The 20,947-nt window shown below is 42.8% G+C and overlaps 1 protein-coding gene across 2 annotated transcripts in view; it reads left to right on the top strand.

Annotated features, from left to right (window-relative positions):
• Positions 1-20,947, top strand: part of pdcd6ip (programmed cell death 6 interacting protein) — a 24,756-nt gene extending 3,809 nt beyond the window's left edge. Inside the window, exons 4-18 of one of the 2 annotated variants that reach the window (XM_039680725.2) lie at positions 628-755; positions 837-990; positions 1,073-1,173; positions 5,367-5,483; positions 6,813-7,035; positions 7,124-7,247; positions 14,729-14,906; positions 15,244-15,355; positions 15,595-15,764; positions 16,127-16,375; positions 16,707-16,841; positions 16,925-17,019; positions 17,109-17,229; positions 18,885-19,081; positions 20,239-20,947. In XM_039680725.2, coding sequence (XP_039536659.1) covers positions 628-755; positions 837-990; positions 1,073-1,173; positions 5,367-5,483; positions 6,813-7,035; positions 7,124-7,247; positions 14,729-14,906; positions 15,244-15,355; positions 15,595-15,764; positions 16,127-16,375; positions 16,707-16,841; positions 16,925-17,019; positions 17,109-17,229; positions 18,885-19,081; positions 20,239-20,419 — 2,285 coding nt within the window. In that variant the 3' untranslated portion in view covers positions 20,420-20,947. Of the gene's footprint in view, positions 1-627; positions 756-836; positions 991-1,072; positions 1,174-5,351; positions 5,484-6,812; positions 7,036-7,123; positions 7,248-14,728; positions 14,907-15,243; positions 15,356-15,594; positions 15,765-16,126; positions 16,376-16,706; positions 16,842-16,924; positions 17,020-17,108; positions 17,230-18,884; positions 19,082-20,238 lie in introns of both variants that reach the window. The other variant, XM_039680724.2, reaches the window with a different exon arrangement.

Below are 20,947 nucleotides of genomic sequence, written 5' to 3'. Positions count from 1 at the left end.
ACGCGTTCCGGGTCTGATCCTGGCAATGTTACTAGGTCCCCAACCCGGCATCGATGCCGGTATCAATCCCGGGTCGTGTTTGCGTTGACACAGAAGGCGTTCTGGCAATTTCCCGGAATCAACGCGCTGTGTGAAAGGGGCTTATGAAGCCCCTCCTTCTGAAAAGCTCAATGAGCTCTGATTGGTCAGCTGGATCAGTGTGTTGTAATTGGTCAACTGCTTTGAGCGTGTTTGGGAAATGTCCAGCCCTTTTACCATAACCACCAGTTTCAACACACTACTACTAACTAACTCAACCAGTCCTCTCCCCTTTATTTAGTGTATGCTTTAGGCAGGAATTATTTAAATGAGGAATATTGTGACGTGTTTGTTCCCGGAAGAAAACTCAAGACTACAATGGAGGCGTTTCAGGGAGTTCAGAAACAGTGACGCTGATATAGAGAATAAGTCACTCTGAGTGACTTTGTGTTTGTACCTTTGCAGAGCTTTTTCATGCTTAAACAGCAACATTACACACTAATGAAAGTTAAAAATTTTAATAAACATAATTGGACCCTTTTAATAAAAAGGAATGAAAAGGTTTGCATAAAAGACCTTTGTGTGGTTTATCCTGTTTTTGTGTTTCAGCATTGGCAAGTGTGGGCTATGAGAAGACGTGCGTGTTGTTTAATGTCGGTGCGCTGGCGAGTCAGATTGCTTCTGAGCAGAATCTCGACAATGACGAAGGACTTAAGACTGCCGCCAAGTTCTACCAGGTTTGAGTTTTACCTTAAATCCTCCAACACAGACAATCGAGAGAGAGAGAAAATGTTACCAGCATCTGCGTCTCTTTCCAGCTGGCGAGTGGTGCATTTGCTCATATAAAGGACACTGTGCTGTCTGCACTGAATCGAGAGCCCACCATGGACATCTCCCCCGAGACGGTGGGCACGCTCAGTCAGATCATGCTCAGCCAGGCACAGGAGGTCTTCGTTCTCAAGGCCACTGCTGGTGCGTTTATCTGTGTTTATATCTGTGCATTTTTCTGCTTTGAGTTGACACAATTTTAATTGTCCTCTGTTTCATCTCGCAGATAAGATGAAGGACGCCATTGTCGCTAAACTCGCCAACCAGGCAGCAGATTACTACGGCGACGCTTTTAAGCAATGTCAATACAAAGAGAATCTGCCCAAGGTATGTGCAGCTGCCAACACACATGACAGACACATGAGTGGTTAAAGTGGTCCACTAGGGCTCACTAGAGACGGTTAGTCAAAGATCCCCACAAACTGTATGTAAGGGTGCTCCGATCAGGATCACTGAATTCAGTATCGTTCTATACTGATCACTGAAAGAAATAATACTAGGATGATGGAAGGCTTCAAATAAATCCACAGGGGTTATTTCACTTTTCTTAAAGGTGCATTATGCAACATTTCATGTTAAAAATACCCATTTTTCTAACCCATACATGCTTAAACAATTGCCTGATGGGCTGAATGAGCCCTTCTCTGATCACTGCGATTGCCTCTATAATCCTGTACACTAAAATAAATAAGAGGGATTCGGGACGGAGTTTGAGGTTTGTGTATTTTCGCCATTCTCCGTTCCAGCGAAGACAACTCAAGCGACAAAACTTTAGTCAACTTTCTACAAAAGTAGAAGATGGATTTAAAGAGACCGGCTTGTAGTTCATTCTAAACCCCAACGCAAACTCCACGTAAGACAAAGAAAATAAAACTTCTGTCTATTGCCAGGCGTCGGAATAAGAAGTGTCAACATCGGGAAGGCTTTCAACAAATGGAGAGATCTCCGGTCTGCTCTAGGGCTCAAACGGGTCCTATACAATGTATTAACTTATAATGTTCATGAGCGTGTTTCCATAATAATACAATAAAGCACATAAAACAGTTCAACATGGAGATAGATGGAAACAAAGTTTCTACTTCCCCCGTTTCCCCCTCACACACGCATAAGTGTGTAATTTACTCAAATGCCTTTCCTTTCATATATTTAAAATGACTTGCAGATTTATAACTTTATTACCTCTGAAGAAATTATGACTGTAACAAAAGATTTGTGCGGCTGATGCTCCTTTGGTTATGAACAACTCATGCAAGCGTGTGTGTTTGTGGTCCATGAGCGTGCACACCTCTGGTTGCAGTTTCGCTTGTCGCCAGAGGGGGTGTAGTTCTGCAAAAACTTGCGCAATGCACCTTTAAAGGGTAACTAAACCCCTGGTCAGAGCCTGACTCCACCCACTGGCAATATTTGAAAAATGCTGGAAAAGTGGGCAGAGCCCAGCGGAGGTGGGCGTGCACCTGAGACGCATCTCTTTGTATGGAACTTGCCTACGTCACCAACAACCGCTGTGTCACGTACTACCGCAAACATTCAGTAGGAAAATTCAACTGCAGTCGCCACCGTTCAACCTGAAGAGGGCAGCATTAAGACGTTTTTACACCATATATTGTAGAAATAGAACACTTTATAAACAAATGCCAAAAAAGTTACTCGAATCAATGACTGGTATTAATAAAGATCCATTCTTACAGATTATTAACTAAAAAAATTGGTTAAGTGTTTAGTTACTCTTTAACAACAATGTATGTTAAAGGAATAGTTCACTTAAATTTTAATTCTGTCATTTACTCTTCAACTGTCAGTTTTTACCCTCAAGTTGTTTCAAACCTGTATGAATTTCTTCCTCTGAACGCAAAGGAAGATATTTTGAAGAATGTCAGTAACCAGACAGTTGCCGGACCTCATAGGCTCTATGCACAACTTACTTCCGCATTCTGTAGAACAGATTGCATTACTTCCAGTTTAGGTCTTTTGTATGTGCTTCATGAAGTTTTTTGCAGTTATACTCAAGATAAAAGGAGCGAACAAAGATTAGCACAACCAATGTCCCTCACATGTGCAGATTGATATTTAAACGTTTTATGTTTTTCTTCTACACAGTAACGTTTAGATATTTAAATGGAATAAAACGCCAATAACAAAGTGAACTAGGTAGGTTAGCTGATTACCTTAAAAATCCATAGATATCGTAGTCAGTTCTTACGGCCATTAACACTTTCTCTGACAAGCGGATGCGATGAGACCAAATTTCCAGTTTGGTCACGTGACGCTCGGCTTAAAGCCTATTGACTTCCATTGTAGGAAAAGAAAATACTATGGAAGACAATGGGGTCCATCAACTGTCTGGTTACTGACATTCTCCAAAATATCTGCTTTTGTGTTCAACGGAAGAAAGAAATTCATACAGGTTTGAAAAAACTTGAGGGTGAGTAAATGATGACAAATTACATTTTTAAGTGAACTATTCCTTTAAGTATTAAAATTAAAAGATAAGAAAGTATCATGAAATCATGAACTTTTTATTTATTGGCAAGCAACATATTCAATTCCCTTACTTAGAGGAGATTAGGAACAGCTTAGAGCTTAACAAGTACTGTATAGCTATCCTGTGAAATAATAAAAAACGTTATCAACAGAAAGTACTTTAATCCAGCCTAAAACAACACAGCATAGTCTTCATTGTATAAATAAAATATAGATTAATCCTATTAAATCTCCTAAATAGCAAAGTCATTTTCTCATTGTCATTTGTTGTTTGAACATTAAGGAACACAGAGAGCAACGGGCATATTAGACTGCTGTCACTTTAAGATCGAATGCACAGATCCAGGATACTGTTACACATGCGGTTTATTTCCCAACTGTTTAAAGGAGTAGTTCACTTTAAAAAAAACTTTTGCTGATAATTTACTCACCCCCATGTCATCCAAGATATCCATGTCTTTCTTTCTTCAGTCGAAAAGAAATTAAGGTTTTTGATGAAAACTTCCGTTTGAACCAAACGGTTCAAGGTCCAAAAGACAGTTTCAGTGCAAACTGCAAACTGTTCAAAGGGCTTTAAACGATTCCAGACGATAAATAAGGGTCTTATCAAGTGAAACGATTGCTCATTTAAAAAACAAAATGTTTAAGTTTTAGAAGCTCAAATGGTCGGCTTGCTCTGTTCTGTGATGCTCATTTGTGACTCTGCTGGTGAACTCGTTCATCAAAATGAACGAATCTTTTTTCGTGTCATTTGGTTCATTCAACAAATGAATGAAGGAGTTGACTGGAAAAGATTCGTTCATTTTGATGAACGAGTTTGAATAGGAGAGTCACAAACGCACATCAAAGAACAGAGTAAGGCGAGCATTTGAGCGTATAAAACGTAAACTTTTTTTTTTTTAAATGAGCAATTGTTTCACTTGATAAGAGCCTTATTCATTGTCTGGAATCATTTAAAGCCCTTTGAACAGTTTGCAGTTTGCACTGAAACTGTCTTTTGGACTTTGAACCGTTTGGTTCCCATTGAAGTCCATTATATGGAGGAAAAATCCTGGAATGTTTTCATCAAAAACCTTAATTTCTTTTCGACTGAAGAAAGAATGACATGGACATCTTGGATGACATGGGGGTGAGTAAATCATCAGCAAAAATTTTTTTTTTAAAGTGAACTGCTCCTTTAAGTTCACTGAAAACATAACCGACTGTGTTTATGTGAATACTCACCAAATCGGCATATTGTTTTAACCCAAAGCTCAAAGTTCACTTGTCCATGTTCCACCTGTCTCGGAGCGCGTGCACAGAAAGCCGCTTGGGGAACAGTGTATCTTTGCGTCTTAATGGGGGTTTTAAAACTCTTTATTATCGAGGATGTCTTGCAGTTTAGCAACAGTAGACATCATTTTACAACAATCCTTGATTTAGCTTATTTGGACATTAAGTTGGGCTTGTCCAATGTGCGAATTAGAGAAATGCACAAAAATTGCACAGCTCTAGTGTATTGCTGCCATTGCTGTCATTGCAATGACATTGCAAATGTATTGTCTTTTTAAAAAAAAACTGGTTGAAATGGTGAATGCGAAGCAATTTTAGCTGTGCATAGAGAAATTCTCCCGAATTTTGCATTATCTGATTTTATGGAGACCACCGATCAAATTCTATAAGTGTTATCGGCCGATAACGTGTGCTGCCTGATCTATCGGAGCACCCTTAAATGTCTGGATGCGTGCGTCGATAGATTTGAGTTACCTTGATTCCCGTATGACTGCTAGTCACCCCGCATACAGTCACACACTCCCAAAGTCTCCAGCCTTTGTTTCTTCTCTTACTGATCTATGAGTGAACGCTGCATGAGCGTTGTGTGAGGATTTGGTTGGGGTTTGCTGAAGGATGCGTGCTGATTTGCTGTTCTGTTTTCTCTTCCTGCGCCCTGTGCTGTGTGTCTGTGCTCGTTTGTGGTTGCCCGTGGTGTTGGTTTGTGGTTGCTGTGGCGTTTGTGATTGCTGTGGTTGCCTTTCCCTGGTCAGTATTTTTATTTCCAGGAAGTGCTTCCAGTCCTGGCCGCCAAGCACTGTATGATGCAGGCCACCGCCGAGCTGCACCAGTCAGCCTTGGCCAATCAGAAGAAAAAGTTCGGAGAGGAGATTGCTCGGCTGCAGGTGTGTTTCTCTGTGTGCGACGGACTTCTTGGCTGCTTGATTTATTTATTCCGTTTTGAGATTATTTTTTTTTTTATTCAAATAATTTTGATTGCCATGAATACAGGTGAAACTTGAAAAATTGGAATGACATGTGAAAGTTAGTCAGTAATTCAACTTAAAATGTGAAACTAATATATTCATTACATGCAAAGTGAGATATTTCAAGCCTCTATTTGTTATAATTTTGATGATTATGGCTCACAGATATGAAAACATTTTCACAATATTCTAACTTTGAGTTTGGGGTTTTCATAAGCTGTATACTTCAAAATTATAACAATTAAAGGCTTGAAATATCTCACTTTGAAATATGAGTCTATATAATATATTAGTTTAGCCTTTTAGGTTGAATTGCTGAAATAAATGAACCTTTGCACGATATTCAAATTTTTTTGTTTTCACCTGTATAGCCATTGCTGCTAACGTGTTAAAGGAGTAGTTCACTTTTAAAAAAAAATTTTTGCTGATAATTTACTCACCCCCATGTCATTCAAGATGTCCATGTCTTTCTTTCTTCCATTAAAAGAAATTAAGATGAAAACATTCCAGGATTTTTCTCCATACAATGCATTTCAATGGGGTCCAAACGGTCCAAGGTTTCAGTGCAAGGAGTTTCAGTGCAAACAGCAAACTGTTCAAAGGGCTTAAAACGACACCAGACGATGAATAAGGGTCTTATCTAGCGAAACGATCATTTCAAAAATAAATAACAAAGTTTTAAGTTTTATAAGCACTAATGCTCGCCTTGCTCTGTTCTGTGATGAGCGTTCGTGACTCTCCTGTTCGAACTCGTATATTTCGTTAGTTGAATGAACAAATGACATGAAAAAAGATTAGTTCATTTTGATAAACAAGTTCAAACAGGAGAGTCATGAACGCGCATCACAGAACAGAGCTAGGCGAGCATTTGATCTTATAAAACTTAAACTTTGTTTTATTATTTTTTAAATGAGCTATTATTTCGCTTGATAAGACCCTTATTCGTCATCCAAAAGTTTTTATAGCCCTTTGAACAGTTTGCAGTTTACACTAAAACTGTCTTTTGGACCTTGAACCGTTTGGTGCCCAGTAAAGTCCATTATATGGAGAAAAATCCTGGAATGTTTTCATCAAAAACCTTAATTTCTTTTCGACTGAAGAAAGAATGACATGGACATCTTGGATGAAATGGGTGGTGAGTAAATTATCAGCAAAAGTTTTTTTTTTTAAAAAGTTAATTACTCTTTTAAATAAATAGATTACCTTAATTGGACGTTGATGTTGAGGTTTCTCATGCGTGTTTTGCAGCACGCCACAGAGCTGGTGAAGACTGCGGCTTCCAGATACGATGAGTACGTTAACGTAAAGGATCTGTCAGATAAGATCAGTCGTGCGCTCACGGCTGCAAAGAAGGACAACGATTTCATTTACCATGATCGTGTGCCGGAGGTCAAAGACCTGGAGCACATTGGCAAAGCATCTCTGGTCAAAGCAACTGCAGTGCAGATTCCACTCAGCCAGAAGTTCACAGGTCAGAACGATGACATTCAGTTGACCTTTAACTCTTTTTTTTTTTTTTTTTTCCAATGAAATGCAAATAATGCACTTTTTTTGTTTAGATCTGTTTGAGAAGATGGTGCCGATGGCAGTTCAGCAGTCAGTGAGCGCAGCCAATTCCAGGAAGGCTGACACAGTCAACAGATTGATTGGCAGCATGAGAGAAGCAACAAATCTCTGCAATGGGTCCGTGTTTGTGCATTTATTCTCTCTTACACAAGTCAATTTAAACTCCATTAAAAGTACATTAACATGAACATGATAGTTTTTTGGGGGTTGTCAATCATGCAGTTCCCTTTCGAAGGGAACTCAACAATACGTCGAATGACGCTATGGGGAACGCCTCAGGCGTGACAGGTGTCTGAAATCAAATATCAACTCACAGTAATCAGGTTGACCGGCGACAGCCCGTGCATCATCAGCTTGAATGATGAGCGCGTCAATCTGGATGTATAAGAAGGGCGCCTTGAAACCGTGACAACATCTTTTCGTCTTCAGGGACTGTTTGTCTGTGTGATAGTATCAACGATTAAACGCGCAGAGACGTGGAGAAACACTTTGCGCGAGTGTGCCGACTTGTGTCCAGATATTTGACACCGGAGGATTCACACGATCTGTGCGTGTTCTGCCTGAGAGAAGAGCATTCGCGGGAAGCTCTCGAGGGAGTTTTTTGCGCGAACTGAGAGTTTTTCCTTTCAGAACTCTCTGCTCTCGTCTGACCCACTTCTCGAGGGAAGTGGGCGCGGCATCTGAACCCCGCGGTTCCGGTTCCCGCTCGGGCTGAGGCTCAGTGGCGGTTGAGCTCGTGGAGCTTTCAGATGGAGCTGGCAGATTATCGGGAGAGGGGCGTTAACCTCGCGGATGATCTACCAGCTGACGAGGGTGAGTTACAGATTAATGTTGAACATCTAAGAAGAGAGAAAATGAGCGCTCTCTCTCTTTGGTGAATCTGTAACTGTTCTCTTTGGGCAGGGCAGGAGTTGGCTGTAATATATATATATATATATATATATAGAAAAGGATGTCAGTTTGGTTGAGACCGAATCATTTCAGCCCTCCTGCCCAGTGTACGCTGAGCTGGTTGACATTATGGGGCGCGCCTCAGACAGATTGCTGTTGCAGTGGAGGCGCGTCTGGGAGGAACCCGCTCATGGTATTTTGGATGGCTGGTTCCTCCCCACCCATAAGCCACCAGCCCGGATGAGCCTTCCATTCGTTTCCGATCTCCACGCTGGGATCGAGAGGGTATGGAAGAATCCGTTCTCCTCACGTCTCTATCTGCATCAGCGGGCTAGTTTCGCTGCTGTGGAGGGAGCCGTGGAGAACGGATAAGTGTCGAGGCCGCCAGTGGACGAGACGTTGGCTAACTATCTCGTCTCTGGTTGGTCCTCTTCACTAAGAGCTCTAACCCTGTCATCCAAGCTGCTCAAGACATCTTCATGCTTGAATGACAGAGCGTACACGGCAGCAGGTCAGGCAGGTGCGGTTCTGCACGCCCTTGTGGTCCTCAGGCCTACCAGACCGATCTGTTGCGGGACTCCGGGCCACCAAGCAAGCTGCTGTTCTGTCGGTGCTATGGTGGCCACGGAGAGACATCTGTGGGAGCTCCCACATACTGTGGTTGCCAGGTTACAGGCCTCACCAGGCCTTCCTGGTTATGAGCTCCCACTGATTGTGGTCACCGGGTTACAGGCCTCACCAGGCCTTCCTGGTTATGAGCTCCCACATGCTGTGGTCGCTGGGTTACAGGCTTCACCAGGCCTTCCTGGTTATGAGCTCCCACATACTGTGGTTGCCAGGTTAAAGGCCTCACCAGGCCTTCCTGGTTATGAGCTCCCACACATTGTGGTCGCCAGGTTACAGGCCTCACCAGGCCTTCCTGGTTATGAGCTCCCACATACTGTGGTCGCCAGGTTACAGGCCTCACCAGGCCTTCCTGGTTATGAGCTCCCACATACTGTGGTCGCCAGGTTACAGGCCTCACCAGGCCTTCCTGGTTATGAGCTCCCACATACTGTGGTCACCAGGATACGAGCTCTCACGTACTGTGGTCGCCAGGTTAAAGGCCTCACCAGGCCTTCCTGGTTATGAGCTCCCACACATTGTGGTCGCCAGGTTACAGGCCTCACCAGGCCTTCCTGGTTATGAGCTCCCACACATTGTGGTTGCTAGGTTACAGGCCTCAAAGGGGCCTTCCTGGTTATGAGTTCCCACTTTCTGTGGTGGTCAGGTTATAGGCCTCACCAGGCCTTCCTGGTGAGGAGCTCCCACACATTGTGGTTGCTAGGTTACAGGCCTCAAAGGGGCCTTCCTGGTTATGAGTTCCCATATACTGTGGTAGTCAGTTTACAGGCCTCACCCAGCCTTCCTGAATGTGGGCTCCCACATGATGCGGTAGCCAGACTACAGCCTCACCACCTTCCCTGAGCACTTTGCTCCCACTCTGTGGTCACCAGGCTTCAGGCTTCATTGGCCTTCCTGGTTGTGAGTTGTCACATGTCAGGTTGCAGGCTTCACCAGGCCTTCCTGAATGTGAAACCCCCACTTTTCGTGGTCGCTAAGTTGTAGTGGTGAGTCTTCACATGTCAGGCTGCAGGCCTCAGCGGCCTTCCTGAATGTGAGCTCCCCATGCATTGGGACTATCGGGTGTTAGGCCTTGTCAGGCCTTCCTGATTATGGGTTCCCACTTGTTGTGGCTGCCAGGTTACAGGCCTCAAGTTCGGCCTTTCTGAATTCAGAGTGAAGTACACTAACCCCTACTTCACCTATTATTGTGGTAAATCACATGACGGGATGTCTTGTGTACTTTCTAAAATCCATTTTGTATGGTAAGGGTCACGCGTGGTATGCTTCGGTCCCTTCTTATGTGGCTCAGACCCCGGTCTTCCCTTGGGTCCCACTTTAAGTGGCGTCCTGTCACTGGCTACAGGGACGCCCTTCTCTGGCTAACTTCTGGAAGAAGTAGCTTCCACTTGGTGGAGTAAGCTCCCACAGGTTGTGGTCACCAGGCTGGGTCTCACTGACCTTCCTGAGTACGAGCTCCCACCCAATGTGGTCGCCAGGTTACAGGCCTTACCAGGCCTTCCTGGTCATGAGCTCCCACACACTGTGGTCGCCAGGTTACAGGCCTCAACAGGCCTTCCTGGTTATGAGCTCCCACATATTGTGGTTGCTGGGTTACAGGCCTCACCAGGCCTTCCTGAATTCAGAGTGAAGTACACAAACCCATACTTCACCTATTATTGTGGTAAGTCACCCGACGAGATGTCCTGTGCACTTTTTAAAATCCATTTCTTATGGTGAGGGTCACGCGCAGTATGCTTCGGTCCCTTCTTATGTGGCTCAGACCCCGGTCTTTCCTCGGGTCCCACTTTAAGAGTTCTTAAGAGCTAACTTCTGGAAGTAGCTCCCACTTGGTGTGGTTTTTCAGGTACACCAGGCTGGGTCTCACTGACCTTCCTGAGTACGAGCTCCCACCGGATGTGGTCGCCAGGTTACAGGCCTCACTAGGCCCTCCTGGTTATGAGCTCCCACATACTGTGGTCGCCAGGTTACGAGCTCCCGCATACTGTGGTCGCCAGGTTACAGGCCTTACCAGGCCTTCCTGGCCATGAGCTCCCACACACTGTGGACGCCAGGTTACAGGCCTCAACAGGCCTTCCTGAATTCAGAGTGAAGTACACAAACCCATACTTCACCTATTATTGTGGTAAGTCACCTGACGAGATGTCTTGTGCAGTTTTTAAAATCCATTTCATATGGTGAGGGTCACGCGCGGTATGCTTCGGTCCCTTCTTATGTGGTTCAGACTCTGGTTCTTCACTTTGGGTCCCACTGTAGATGTGTCTTTGTCGCAATACATTACGACAGGCACTTCCCTTGTTCAAGCTATCTCCCACAACTGTGGTTTTAGGTCTGATTAGACCTTTTTCGAGGTAGCCCAACATTGTGGGTCTGTCAGGTTTCTAGCCTCTGGCTTTCCTGAAGGATGAGCTTCCACATGCTGTGGTCGTTGGGTTTCAGGCCGCACAACGTACGGCCTTCCTGACATGAGCCCTCATGTATCGGAGCTCCCCACACATGGGGTCATCAGGTCTTAGGTCTCTTTGACCTTCCTGATTTTTGATCCCTCTCTTACTTCCTCAGTGCTCAAAAGCGAGCACTGGGTGGAAACTCGTGGATTGAGTGTACGATTCCCATTGGTTCGAGGTTGAGTCACACTCTCCGGAGGATCCCGTCTCTGTGATCCGAAACTCGATGGTTTCCGCCAGCTTCGCGGGCCTTCAGTTTTTGGATGCCTTTTCTAGGCAATTTCCAGAGGCTCTGTCTTGGACGGACAGGCTATGGCCAGACTGTGTGTCTTAGTACAGATCACCAGGCCAGCCTGGGGGCATTTCAGGAGGAGTGTTCTCCTGAATAGTGACTGGCTGGGGGTCTCTTTGGCCCCCTAGCCACACTCCCTAGAAGGGACCCCTTCTATTTTGAAGTTGTGGTCCTAAAGCCTTTGAGCTGGCCCTGATTTACTCACGTTATTACGTTCTGGTTTTTCTTGGTTCATTAGCTTGGGCTATGACCGGTAGGGAGTGCTGTCACTGACAGCCCGATGTAACATAGGGTGAGTGGTTTCAGTGTTTCTTGGAATTACTGGTTCTGACAGTTGTCACTGCCTTTCGGCATGCACTCCCCTCAGCATGGCGGAGTGGGTATTTCGTTCCCCATAGCGTCATTCGACGTATTGTTGAGTTCCCTTCGAAAGGGAACGTCTCAGGTTACAACTGTAACCTATGTTCCCTGAGAACAGGGAACGAGACAATACGTCTCGTTGCCATGCCTCGGGGCCTGCCTGCAACAGTCCCTTCAGACGATAGGATGTTGTCACGGTTTCAAGGCGCCCTTCTTATACATCCAGATTGACGCGCTCATCATTCAAGCTGATGATGCACGGGCTGTCGCCGGTCAACCTGATTACTGTGAGTTGATATTTGATTTCAGACACCTGTCACGCCTGAGGCGTTCCCCATAGCGTCATTCGACGTATTGTCTCGTTCCCTGTTCTCAGGGAACATAGGTTACAGTTGTAACCTGAGACGTTTTCTGCCAAAATAATAGTTCTAGTATTGACATGGGTTTTATTATTTTATAATTATTTTAATGTTCCTTAAGGTTTATGTATAATGTGAATCAAGTTTTTTGCACACAAAAAAATATATATTATTTTCAACCTTCATTCTGACCCTCTGTCTGAAATGATCAATTTTTAAGGCTTGTCAGTAAACTTCCACTAATCTGATTCGCTAACATTGAATAAAACAGATTTCATGTTTTGAAAATATTATCAATTTAAAAAAAATTGTATTTTAGATTATTATTTAGCGATGTTGAATGGGTTCCATAAAAAACAACAGTGTGAATGTGGCCTGAGACAAGTAAATTAGAGATTTTTTATTCTGTTAATAAAACACTATAAATAGTCATGGGAGGATTCTCTGTATTCTCATCCTAAAATCGCCTGTAAATCCACATTTTAAAGCTGATTTAAAGGTCTTCTTCCCGATTCTTTGTCACCTTTTCACCCCAGATGAGTGTGCATCCCTGAGTCTCACTCTCACTAATATTTAGTTGTTTTGAGGCACTATTCACTAATGAAATAATGCACATGATGCATTTTGTTAAACCTGAATATGCCGTATAAATGTTAATCTCTAATTAATAGTTTTTATACACATCTAGACTGTGTTTTGGGTGGATTATTAAGTGTTTTAGATGTGATTGAGTGGATTATTAAGTGTTTTAGAGGTGATTGAGTGGATTATTCAGTGTTTTAGAGGTGATTGAGTGGGTTATTAAGTGTTTTAGAGTTGATTGAGTGGATTATTATGGGTTTTAGAGGTGATTGAGTGGATAATCGAGTGTTTTAGAGGTGATTAAGTGGATTATTACTGGTTTTAGAGGTGATCGAGAGGATTATTACGGGTTTTAGAGGGGATTAAGTAGATTATTACGGGTTTTAGAGGTGAATGAGTGGATTATTATGAATTTTAGAGGTGATTGAGTAGATTATTACGAGTTTTAGAGGTGATCGAGTGGATTATTACGGGTTTTAGAGGTGATCAAGTGGATTATTAAGTGTTTAGAGGTGATCGAGTGGATTATTACGGGTTTTAGAGGTGATTGAGTGGATTATTAAGTGTTTAGAGGTGATCGAGTGGATTATTAAGTGTTTTAGAGGTGATCGAGTGGATTATTAAGTGTTTAGAGGTGATCGAGTGGATTATTACGGGTTTTAGAGGTGATTGAGTGGATTATTACGGGTTTTTATAGGTGATTGAGTGGATTATTACGGGTTTTAGAGGTGATCAAGTGAATTATTACGAGTTTTAGAGGTGATCGAGTGGATTATTAAGTGTTTAGAGGTGATCGAGTGGATTATTATGAGTTTTAGAGGTGATCGAGTGGATTAAGTGTTTTAGAGGTGATTGAGTAGATTATTACGGGTTTTAGAGGTGATTGTGTGGATTATTAAGTGTTTTAGAGGTGATCAAGTGGATTATTACGAGTTTTAGAGGTGATCGAGTGGATTATTAAGTGTTTAGAGGTGATTGAGTGGATTATTACGGGTTTTAGAGGTAATTGAGTGGATTATTAAGTGTTTAGAGTAGATCGAGTGGATTATTACGAGTTTTAGAGGCGATCGAGTGGATTAAGTCTTTTAGAGGTGATTGAGTGGATTAAGTGTTTTAGAGGCCATCCAGTGGATTAAGTGTTTTAGAGGTGATTGAGTGGATTATTACGGGTTTTAGAGGTGATTGAGTGGATTATTACGGGTTTTTATAGGTGATCGAGTGGATTATTACGGGTTTTAGAGGTGATCAAGTGAATAATTACGAGTTTTAGAGGTGATTGAGTGGATTATTACGAATTTTAGAGGTGATTGAGTGGATTATTACGGGTTTTTATAGGTGATCGAGTGGATTATTACGGGTTTTAGAGGTGATCAAGTGAATAATTACGAGTTTTAGAGGTGATTGAGTGGATTATTGCGGATTTTAGAGGTGATTGAGTGGATTATTACGAGTTTTAGAGGTGATCGAGTGGATTATTACGGGTTTTAGAGGTGATTGAGTGGATTATTACGGGTTTTTATAGGTGATCAAGTAAATTATTACGAGTTTTAGAGGTGATCGAGTGGATTATTAAGTGTTTAGAGGTGATCGAGTGGATTATTATGAGTTTTAGAGGTGATCGAGTGGATTAAGTGTTTTAGAGGTGATTGAGTAGATTATTACGGGTTTTAGAGGTGATCGTGTGGATTATTAAGTGTTTTAGAGGTGATCGAGTGGATTATTACGAGTTTTAGAGGTGATCGAGTGGATTATTAAGTGTTTAGAGGTGATTGAGTGGATTATTACGGGTTTTTATAGGTGATTGAGTGGACTATTACGGGTTTTAGAGGTGATCAAGTGGATTATTAAGTGTTTAGAGGTGATCGAGTGGATTATTACGGGTTTTAGAGGTGATTGAGTGGATTATTACGAATTTTAGAGGTGATTGAGTGGATTATTACGGATATTAGCGGTGATTGGGTGTATTATTAAGGGTTTTGGAGGTGATTGAGTGGATTATTAAGGGTTTTAGAGGTGATTGATTGGTTTTTGTTGATCGGTTAGGGTGTTGGCGTCTTTGAATCTGCCGGCTGCACTAGAAGATCTGTCAGGAGACGCTGTGCCTCAGTCCATCCTGGATAAGAGTCGTGCAGTTATTCAGCACGGAGGCCTGCAGAGCATCGAACAGCTGATTCGAGATCTCCCTGAACTTCTGCAGAGGAACCGTGAGATCCTGGATGAGGTGATGCACACAATGCACAACAATATGCTAGAGACTGAGACCACATTTTACTTGCATGTTATTTAATACCTATTAACATTTTCAGTATAACAATTTGAGTGAAAATTACCAGAGAAACTTGTGCTTCAATGAAAGCAAAAACCACTGACATTCTTCACAAAGGAGTTGACATTTTTATCCTGATTTTTCAAAATTCTAAGATTTTTATTTACAAAAGTGGCCTTAGACTCTTGAACCCACTGTATGTATGACACCGTATGACACCATCTGACTGTATGTACTTGCACTTCATGCCAATTTGTTTCATGAACAAAAATATTGTGTTTTGGTGTTACAGTCCTTGAAGATATTAGATGAAGAGGAAACGACAGACAATGAACTCAGAGCTAAATTCAATCAGCGCTGGAACAGAACTCCCTCTGGAGATCTGTATAAATCACTCAGAGCAGGTACATGCACGCTTCCACCCCATTTATGCATTAAGCAGATGCATTTACCAAATAAGTCTTACAGTGCATTCTAGGTAAACACATTATCAGTTTGTATGTTTCCTGCTCATGACTTTGGTGTTACTAGTGTCATCATGTTCTAGCAGTCAAGCTACAGTAACCTCTTGCTTTGCTCATGATGGCGCTCTCTCTCTCTCTCTCTCTCTCTCTCTCTCTCTCTCTCTTTTAATCCTGTGCAGAGGGAAATAATTTTTGCAATATACTGGACAAGGCAGTGCAGGCTGATCAGGTGGTGAAAGGGCGTTACAATGAACATTGTGGGATGATTGCTTTGCTCTGCAAGCCAGAGAATGAGATCAGTGCCGCCATACCGTCTGCCAACCCTGCCAAGACTCTGCAGGGCAGTGAGGTGAGCTCAGTGCCATTATCATTAACTAAAACTATTAAAAACCTTTTTTAATAGATGTAAAAAAAACAAAATAGTTGATGAAAGCTTAAAGTTCGAAAATTATAAATGTTGCCTTGGGAACTAATTGAAATAAATTTAAGTTAAGGTACTATAATATTTTATAAGTTAAGGTCTATGGATGGATGGATGGATGGATATCACTACATTCAATAACAGCACAGAGAAACTTGTAAGAGCTCGAGCATACTAATATAGTTATGGTTACAGTTATCTGTATGGTTAGCATTCCTGGTGTGAACGAGCCTTAACCCAGACCAAACTCAAATGCTATCCTTCAGTCCAGGCTTGTCTCTTCTGTGCAGGTGGTGAACGTGCTGAGAGCTCAGCTGGCACAGCTGGATGAGGTGAAGAGGGAACGGGAAGTTCTGGAGGGAGAGGTGAAGGCGGTGACCTTTGACCTGACGACAAAGTTCCTTACCGCACTCGCTCAAGATGGTGCCATTAACGAGGAGGCCATGACCACCAATGAGCTGGACACTCGCTACGGCTCTCACACACAACGTGTTCAGCAGAACTTGCGCCGACAGGAGGAACTGCTGTCACAGATACAGGTGCACTCATACACTCACGCATGACCAATCAGAATATCCGTTATGAAAACGAGTGTACCATTCACTCCTGGTAGAGTCTGTGGAAACCTCTATCGAGGACAGTAACTCGTATCACTGTGTTTACAAGCACTGAGGAAGTCATAGCTGATTAGTCTCAATGTATATTATGAGAATTTTTTTTGTCCTTGGATGCATGTAAACCCTTTTGTAGGAGACTCCAATCCAAAGCATAATAGGTGCACTTTAAATTAACATTTAATGTAATAGTTGCTGCTGCTGCAACTGTGGGGAGTACTTTTTCATTTTAAAATTGCTTTCCTGCTCGTCTCAGGTGTCTCACCAGGAGTTTTCAGCATTGAAGCAATCCAACTCTGAGGCTAATAGCAGAGAGGAGGTGTTAAAGAAGCTTGCTGCGGCCCATGATAGCTACATCGAGATCAGCTCCAATACCAAAGAGGGCACTAAAGTAACTATTGCATGCCCTAATATTAGTTCTGTACACATGCACAATCTGTAGGATGTCACTCAACTGTCTTCGTCTTCTTTCAGTTCTACAATGATCTGACAGAAATCCTGCTGAAGTTTCAAAATAAGTGCAGCGACATTGTCTTCGCTCGCAAAACTGAGAGGGATGAACTGCTTAAGTATGTCACGCTAACAAATCATCAAGGCCTTTTTTTCTTACTGAAGGACTGTGATCGGCTCATACTCTATGCCTGTGTTTGATTGACAGGGAGCTGCAGCAGAGCATCGCTCGTGAGCCGAGCGCTCCTTCATTCAACGTCCCATCATACCAGTCCAACACCCCTGCTCCTGTCCCAGGAGGCCCAACCCCTGCACCCAGGACTGTGTTTGTGAGTTCCCAGACACATGATTTCTAAAGCCCAAAGTATACTCCGGTTTTTACACGCATGACTATTTTTCTAACCACGTGTGCAATATATGTGTATGCGCCTTGAATTTGCACCAATTGGCTTGTTCACAGTGTGGCAACACTGACCCAAGTTGGACAAGCACTTGTGTGAGGGGATTAAAAGATTACCACAAAACTAGTTTAAACAAGTACAAAGACATTTTATCTCTCATTACTTTAAGAGAGAAAAATCATAGACACTAGACAAGGGTGAATCTGTCTAGCGCACATGGTGGAGAGCCTGTGTTTGCTCATGCTATAAAATGGAGTACACTTTGAAAGGCTGTGTGTTTGACTGGATCCACACGCTAATGTATGCATAAAAAAAATAAATATACTTTAAGCTTAAAGCCATACTGTGTAACTTTTCAACTTTTATAATATATTACCAAAACCCATTGAGATGGTACATCGACTTACAATAGACCCCTTTTGCGCCGATGTCACAGTTACGTCACGGCGCTAGCTGGAGGCACAACAAAGTGAAAACTGGAGGCGGCCAATACAAAACAGCACAGATTCGGCCACATAATAAGGAGCTTAAATAATTATTACTATTATTAAATGTCATCTTGTTGTGTTGTTTGGCGCAAGAATTGATGAAAAATGAATATGCTGTATCTGGAACTTTAATTTCTAGAAAATATTTACATAATTAAATTGGACTGTAATTTCACTCTTTACATTGTCGTGGTCTCGGCACTGACTCGGCAAAACTGCGGATCGTACACACAAGTCCTGTACAGGACCATATAGGAATCTAAAGATTTATATGCCCTCAGTTTCTCTTTACGATCGGTTTCTCTATAAGGTAGGTGTAGAAGTCAGGCCACTCAACCGAGGTAACGTACGTTAATCCTGTCAGATCGTCCATGCATTGAGTGTAGGCGGCTACGGGTCGGCCAATCTGGTTCCGTCCGTTAAAAATAACTTTTGGAAATAACAATCGCGGTCCTGGACACTGAGTGACCTTACACATTAAGATAATATCGAATTTTCTCCAGTCATTGTTAAAAAAACAGGCTAACAATCCTTGCTAACTAGCGTTAGTGAAGCAGCCAGATGGATCTTTCTGCCTCCACCTAAGCTCCGCCCACAAAAAAACGTCACCATGTTTACCAACTGTAAAAGGGTCTATAGGTTGAATGACACGTCTGCCGTAGCCTGAAGGTGTCTGTATCACTTTTACTAGCACTTTGTAACTTCGGGTTTCGGGTAGGAACCCGAGCACAAAAAGAACTACAAAATTCGACCGCTTTACGGCATACGTCACTTCCCCCACCACGCCAAACTTCCTCAAATTCTGACGTTAGTGCCCAACTCGCGTTTGATTGCCGTCTGTATGTCGAGATGAAATAGAAAAAGCAGGTAGGCTACTGTGCCCAGAATGAATTCATACAATTCGTATGACTCGTAAAGTATGCATGATTTAGCAAAAATGTAAAAAAATAACTAAATAAATTGTCGCAAAATGTGTTGAAAGGGGCCTTTGAGACATCCGTGCCCAGGGCACATCATCGCCATAATCCGTCCCTGCTTAAAAAAGAAGCAAGTTGTTGATTGCTGGAAATATTCTTATTTGTATTTCTGTCCCAGAACGCGCAGCAGCCTCAGGCTAAGCCCCAGCCCCCAGCGAGACCACCACCCCCGAGCATCACTCCTCAGGCTGCCAGTGCTTCAGCTCCAGTCAGTTCTCCGATGGGTCCCGGAAGCACTAATCCTCCACCTGTTGCACCCACTGGACCCTCACAGGCTCAAGGACCACCCTATCCCTCTTATCAAGGCTACCCAGGGTAAATAAAGGCATTCTCAAGTACATGCATATTTAAACATGACATTTCAGAAAACATGTAATACAAATAGATGTCTTAATGTACCGAGATAACTTAACTTGGTATGGTTATATCTATTAGTTAAATGTTAAGGTTAAAGGGGTCATGAACTGGCTTTTTAAATTTTATTATATTGTTGTCTGAGGTCAATTTATGACGTTCGCTTGGTTTTTGCATTCAAAAACATCAAAAATGAATAAGTAATAGGCTATTTTCTACCCTAGTTTTAAGCCCAGCTCAGAAACACACGTTTTTATGGGCGTCTCGCACTGAAGACTTGGAAGTAAACGCCCACTACTGTGAGTGGAGAACAGTTTTACATATTATAATGAGTTTCGACTCACCCGTCGATGCATTTGGGGGAAATTGTTTTGAAAACATCCAATGTTGTAAAACGGCAACCGGAATGATTCGCCCATACATGTTCGACCCGATAATGAGGCGTGTTGGACCATTCCTGTCAGATCCAATATAGACGGCACAGCACCGTTCTTTACTCTTAATCGGTCTACAAAACAATCCTCAGTGAAATGAAGCGAACAGACGGATAATGTTTTACCCTCATCAGCTGGAGTGGAACGTCATTAAAAATAAAGTTTATCCATGCAGTCCTATTGAAATCCAGAGGAAGCTTATGCAGCGACTGTCTTCTACAACCAGGCACTGCACAATGTTTTGCATTGCTCGGTTGCTCGATCCGGTTTGTCATCACGAGGTAGGCATCTATGTTATTTCGTTATGCGTGTAATGTGCGAATCAGTGGGCGGGGCTAAACCGGTGTTGAAGTAGGCGTTGATCTTCTTCTGCAGGGGGTTGTGTTTATCCTCTTTTTCGTCATAGTTCCCCACTTTGAAAAACGAGTCGTTTGCTGAGCCTGGTGTCAATAAAAGCTTTAATTGAACTAACAAGGACGTTTTCAGTTCTGAAACTTACAGGATATTCTTATAATATGATGACCTCTTAGATGTCAAAAGCTCAAGGAAAATTTGATTTCTCAGTTCATCACCCCTTTAAAGTAGTCAACAGTAAGAAAGCTCATCTGGGTTTAGAACTGTGCTCACATGTGCAGATATTAGGAAGGCTTGAAACATAATGTTGTTATTTTCCCTCTCTTTCAGGTATCCAGGTTACCAGATGCCAATGGCCTATAACCCCTATGCATACGGGCAGTTTAATATGCCCTACATGCCCTATCAAGCCCAGGGGCAGGCTGGGTACCCTGGAGCCCCTCCTACACAGCAGCCCTACCCTTACCCCCAACAACCCCCACAGCAGCAGCCCTATTACCCCCAGCAGTAGAGCACTTTAACCCTGCTACTACCGCCACTCACTCTCACTGCTCTTAACTATTAACACTCCTGCACTCACACGCTCTGCTCTTAACATCTGGCATGATCTGGGCGGGGCTTTGAACACAGGCCCCGCCCCTTCTCTGTGGGTGGACCTTCAAGGCCAGGGTTGTGCTGGTCGAGGGAAGATCTGTTCTCTCTCTCTCACTCTCTCTCTCTCTCTCTCTGTCTTGCCCTCTAGCCCAAAGTGAAGCTGCTGGCTGTCTGCCACTGCTAATATCTTATTTTTGTAATGAATACTGACATATAATCTAATGCAAGAGCTGTTGATTTCTTTCCTTGATGATGATGATCATTTAATTGCTGGGAGAAAGACGTGGTCTTACTGTAACCCTTGTTATACCTCCTTCTGTTCAGTCTACAATCATCGCCCGGGGAAAAGAACAGTTATACAGAATAGAGAATGAGTTTGTCACTAAAAAATAATTCGTTTTTGTGTTTCTATTGTTTTCATGTGATTAAAATCGCTGATATTAAA

This window comes from Pimephales promelas, chromosome 18, assembly GCF_988280905.1.
Source record: "Pimephales promelas chromosome 18, fPimPro1.hap1.1, whole genome shotgun sequence".
Lineage (NCBI taxonomy): Eukaryota > Metazoa > Chordata > Actinopteri > Cypriniformes > Leuciscidae > Pimephales > Pimephales promelas.
The sequence above is the reverse complement of the archived record's forward strand: the minus strand, read 5'-3'. Positions and strand labels throughout refer to the sequence as shown.